Below are 4,918 nucleotides of genomic sequence, written 5' to 3'. Positions count from 1 at the left end.
CTCCCAGCTCTGACATTCCAGGTTCTCAGCTCCCTCCCAGCTCTGACTTTCTTTGAGGCTGTTTCTGAGACTGAAAGAGAAATTAAACACTTAGCCTCCCCACACCTGGGGTCTTCACTGTCCCATTTGCTGTATCCTGGCTCAGTTCTTGTTTTCCCTTTCTCTGCCACCTTCAGAGAAGCTCGCGTCTGTCACATTGGAGGTTGAAGAGATCGCTTTGACCGCCAGCAACCAGAAGCGGAAGCTGGCTATTGTGTTGGAGGCACTGCACCAGCGTTTGCAGCTAGAGGAGAGCTCGGCCAAATGGAATGTGGAGAGTAGGTATCACTCAGCTCTGTGTGAGACATTGCTCAGCAACAACACAGTGTGATGGAGCCTCTAGTCAGAACCTGCTTATAAAGTCAGGTGGTACTTCTGAAGCCAAGTCCTCTGTCCAGAACCCAGCCTGGAACTGGGAGGAAGGAGGACAGGTCCCTGAGCTATTGAAGTAACAACACCTATAATACTGTGACTACTCAAAGTTCCTTTTTTTTTTTTAAGCTAGATTTGGGATTTCATTGGTGGTGAGAATTCCTGATGAGGAAACTCCTTGTCTGTAGCTCATGGACTTAGAGTTGCCTGAGATGATAAAAGATCAAGTGATTTGTCTAGGATCCCATCAGAGTAGATTCCTCCAAGTTCCTATTTCTTAAACATTTTCACAAAGTGCCTTCCTTACAGCGGCCTCAAAGAGACAGAGAGGGCAGGCATGGACTTTTCTCCTCCTTGTACTAGGCGTGGAGGGGCCTGCCCTGTGCCCTGATCTCCCACCCTCTGTCAGTGGGACTGGCCCTTATTTAGTAAAGTTGATTCAACAATCTGTTTCTTGCCTTAGGAGTGGTTTGCACTGTTCCAGGCACGACAAATTCTATTGATGGCTCTGCCTCTAGAGGGGAGTCACATGAGTCAAGACTCCAGCTCTGACACTGACTCGCTGTGTGACTCCTTTTCCCTCTCTGAGCCCTTGGTCTCTTCCTCTGTAAAAAGGACCCTCTTGTTTTTAGCCTAGGTGATAGCTAAGGTCCTTTCCAGCTCCACATCTCACGACCTTCCCACTTGACACTCTCACTGCTGAGAGCTGGGAAGGACCTGGGAGGTCAGCTAGCACAATACATCCACCACTGCAGAATCCCTTCTCCATCATCCCTGACCAGGGATCCTCTAGACTTCTCTTGAAGAACTCAGTTAAAGAGGAAGAAGAAGAGGTGCGTGGGGATAGCTCTAAGGGTTAGCAAGTTAGATGGAGCCCAAATCTGCCTGGTAGTAGCTCTTGGCCCCACCCCCCACTCCCTGGGCCAAGCCTCTGGTCCCCACAGGAGCTCTTGAAGATAACTCTGATATTTCCTACCTCCCTGCCCCCAATGCCTAGTCTTTTTTTTCTCTATGCTAAACATTCTTACTTTATTACTAAAAAAAAAAAAAAGCAAGCAGATTTGTATAAATTTTTAAAGATTTTTTTTTCAATCAACAAGCATTTATTTTCTCTTTCTCCTACCTTCCTTTCCACATTGGAAAACAAACAAACTAAACCTTGTAGCAAATATGCATAATCAGACAGAATAAATTCCCTCCTTGGCCTCCTTCAGAAACAGATGTCTCTTTCTGCATCTTAATTGATACTTGTACGGCATGGACTTGAGGCCCATCACCATCCTGGTCTCTTTCCTCTGGATGGTCTTCAGTGCATCATGGTCCTTCCTTAACTCCTGTGCCAAGGACAGAACACAGTCCTCCAGGTGTGGGCTTCCCAGAACATAGTGCAGGGGGACCTATCACCTCCTATACGGGAGACACTCTACCTCTCTTAATTCATCCTAAGGTTGCATTATGGCTTTTATGGAGGTCATGCTATTTCGTTGACTCACACTGAACTTGTGGGCCACTAAAACCCCCAGCCTTTCTTTTTCTTGCTACCTCCCAGTTGTTCTTCATATGGACCCCCACCTGGCCCTGCCCCCTCTACCCCATACTTAATTTAATTCTGTTTGATTTCAACAGGCATCTTCAATAAGGACTTGTTGTCCACTCTTCATCTTCTGGTGGCCATGGCCAAGCACTTCCAACCTGACCTGCCCCTCCCTGCAAATGTCCAAGTGGAAGTAATAACCATTGAGGTAACTGGATGCTTGTGGAGACCAGGAAGGTCGTCTCTGCCCTTCTCACAACCTCACCTGACCATCTGCATGGGTGGGTGTGTTGGCGTGTGCTCAGATTTGCAGGGACCTATCCACCATTCCAGTCGCCAGGACCATTAGTCCAAGCCTCACTTCCTCAAAGAAGGCTTCCATGATTACTCTGGACCACAGTGATCTCTCTCTTTGTCTCCTACATTCCTCTCACATTATTGTCAGGGTGGAACAGTGGCAAAAGAACAGGATTTGGAACCAGAAGCCGGGTTCAAATCCCAGCTCTTCCGCCTGGGTCACCTCAGGCAAGTTACTTTCCCTCTCTAGACCTCAGTTTCCTCATGTGTAAAAAGAGGGAGTTGAACTAGATGACTCTTAAGGTCGGCTCTAGCTCCATGATCTTCTCTGGGCCTCGGTTTCTTCTTCTGTAAAAGGAGATTAGAATAGGTAATCTCTAAGGCCTTTCCTTGAGGCAGCAAGGTGGCACAGTGGATAGTCAGGACAACTTGAGTTCAAATCCAGCCCGACCCTGTTTGCCTCAGTTTCTTCATCTATAAAATGAGCTGGAGAAGGAAAAAGCAAACCACTCTAGTATCTCTGCCAAGCAAACCCCAAAAGGGGTCATGAAGAGTCAGACACGACTGAAACAACTGAACAACCGCAACAGCAAGGCCTTTCCAGCTCTAGATTGACCATCCAGGGCCTGGCCTCCTCACCTGACCCTTAGCGCACAACGCCCTGTGAGGGTCATCGTCAAACATGTGCATGGAGGTGCAGTGCATAGAGCAGTGAACCGGGAGTCAGGAAGGCCTGGGCTCAAATGTTGCTTCAGACCCACACTAGCACTGCGACCCTGGGTAAGCCACTTGATCTCAGAGACTTAATTTCCTTATCTACAAAATGGAGACAATAAGAGCTTCTCCCTTATAAGGTTGTCATGAGCTGTGACGCAAAACAATTCATCAACAAGCATTTATTAGGTGCCAGGCAGCGTGCTATGTGCTGGGAAGACAAAGGCAGCAGTGGGGCTGCCCTCCGGGAGTTTACCTTCCACAGAAAGGGACAGTCTGTAACGAGGGAATGGTTGTAAGGTGCTTTGAAGCCTTGGAATGCTGGAGATGGGGGCGGCTGGTGCTGTTATGACTCAAGTTCTCTTACTCTGTGCTTGGTGCTGATGAAGCAATGATGAGAAAGGGTACCTTGCCTGCCCTCAATGAGCTTACATTCCATTAGAGGGAATGTGATGTGCCCAGGACAGTCCAGGAAGGGTCCAACATGGGAGGGGCAAAGCAGAAATCCATGACAAGAGAGCTCTTCTAATGGGGGGCAGGGGAGAAAATCACAGATGGCTCCATGGAGGAGGAGAAGGAAGAGGAAGGACATGAGGAATCTTTGAGGCATGGGAGCAGCCTGTATGAATGCTTGGAGGCTGGAGACAGCAGGTTAAGATTGGGGAACAGCCAGCTAGCTGGACTGGAATGTAGTGTGTGGGAAGGGGGGTAACCTGAAGAAAGACCGTAAAGGAGCTTTCATTCCCCTTGACGATGGCCCTGGCTGACTGGTTGGGGGATTTCTACTTTATCCCGGAAGCCAAGGAAGGATTTTGAGCAGGGAGTTAACATGGCCAGACCAGACCTCAGAAGATGAAGCAGGACCAGATGGCCTTTGAGGTCTCTTTCAGCCCTCACTGCTCATGAGCTTGTGGGACCATCTGTCATGTTGGTCTGAGTATCGTGGTTGTTGTGGTTTGTCCTTCGTTCTCAAAGAGGACCATGATGTCAGGAAGATGATGCCGTGACTTGTAAGTGAATTGGATTGAAGTGCAGGGAAGGCTGTGCAAAGTCACCTGCCTCACTTTCTCCTCTGGAGCCATCTAGGTCCAGTGGCCAGATGTGGATCGAGATGCCTGGAGATGGTCTAGCAGTCTGAGTGTAAGCTGCTCTTGGATATGAGCCATACCCCTTAAATTAGATCTCTGTGGAAGAACTGGAAGGTATCTCAGAGAGCAATGCCCCCGTTTGGGAAACTGAGGCTCAGAGATGACGTGACTCGCCTACAGTCACACAGAACTTGGCAGAGCTGGGATTTGAGCATTTGCTTCTGGATTGAAGTCCACATCTCTTTGCACAGCATCCCTCGGTTGCACAGATGGTGAGCTGCATGGCGGTGCTTGTACGCAGGTTGTGTACAAGCCAGGTTCAATGGGAAAATGGGAAATGGGTATTTTCAGACCAGTGAGACCCCAAGGCTTTGATGCTTTCCTCCTGAGTGGAGCTCTGGGCACTCACCGCCATCTCTTCCCTTCTTTGCCTGCTAGAGCACCAAGAACGGCTTAAAGTCTGGGAAGGCTGTGGAGCAGATCACTGACTGCAAGTAAGCAAGGGGGAGAGGAGGCACTGGCTGGGACATGGGGGTGGTCTGGCAAAGGAGACTGAGAAAGGAATGCCAGACAGGTGGAGAGAGGATGTCAACAGAGCCCGGTCAAGCATAACAGAGGAGAAAGCAGAGAGGGAAAGGGGCTGATCAATGATGCCATGTGTTGAGGAGAAGTCAAGAAGGAGGAGGATTGGTAAGGATGAGGCCACTGGATTTAGCAATAAAGGAACATTGGTGATCTTGGAGAGAACAGTTTCAGTTGAGTGGTGGGGATAGAAAATAAATTTCCAGGCTTGAAAAGTGAGTGGGCTCCTTCTAGCTCTGACCTTCCCTATTGTAAGCTCCCCCCCAATCCTGACATTCCCTGTTCTAAGCTC

The 4,918-nt window shown here is 49.0% G+C and overlaps 1 protein-coding gene across 2 annotated transcripts in view; it reads left to right on the top strand.

Moving 5' to 3' along the window:
- Positions 1-4,918, top strand: part of PARVG (parvin gamma) — a 36,105-nt gene that overhangs the window by 16,098 nt on the left and 15,089 nt on the right. For both annotated transcript variants that reach the window (XR_003568440.1, XM_027854282.1), the window contains exons 5-7: positions 177-317; positions 2,038-2,153; positions 4,483-4,538. Coding sequence is in view for 1 of the 2 variants with exons in the window: in XM_027854282.1 (XP_027710083.1) it covers positions 177-317; positions 2,038-2,153; positions 4,483-4,538 (313 nt within the window). In the remaining variant the exon portion in view is untranslated. The remainder of the gene's footprint in view (positions 1-176; positions 318-2,037; positions 2,154-4,482; positions 4,539-4,918) is intronic.

The sequence above is a fragment of the Vombatus ursinus genome, unplaced genomic scaffold (assembly GCF_900497805.2).
Source record: "Vombatus ursinus unplaced genomic scaffold, bare-nosed wombat genome assembly UNPS02010394.1, whole genome shotgun sequence".
Lineage (NCBI taxonomy): Eukaryota > Metazoa > Chordata > Mammalia > Diprotodontia > Vombatidae > Vombatus > Vombatus ursinus.
This window is presented reverse-complemented; position numbering and strand designations above follow the sequence as displayed.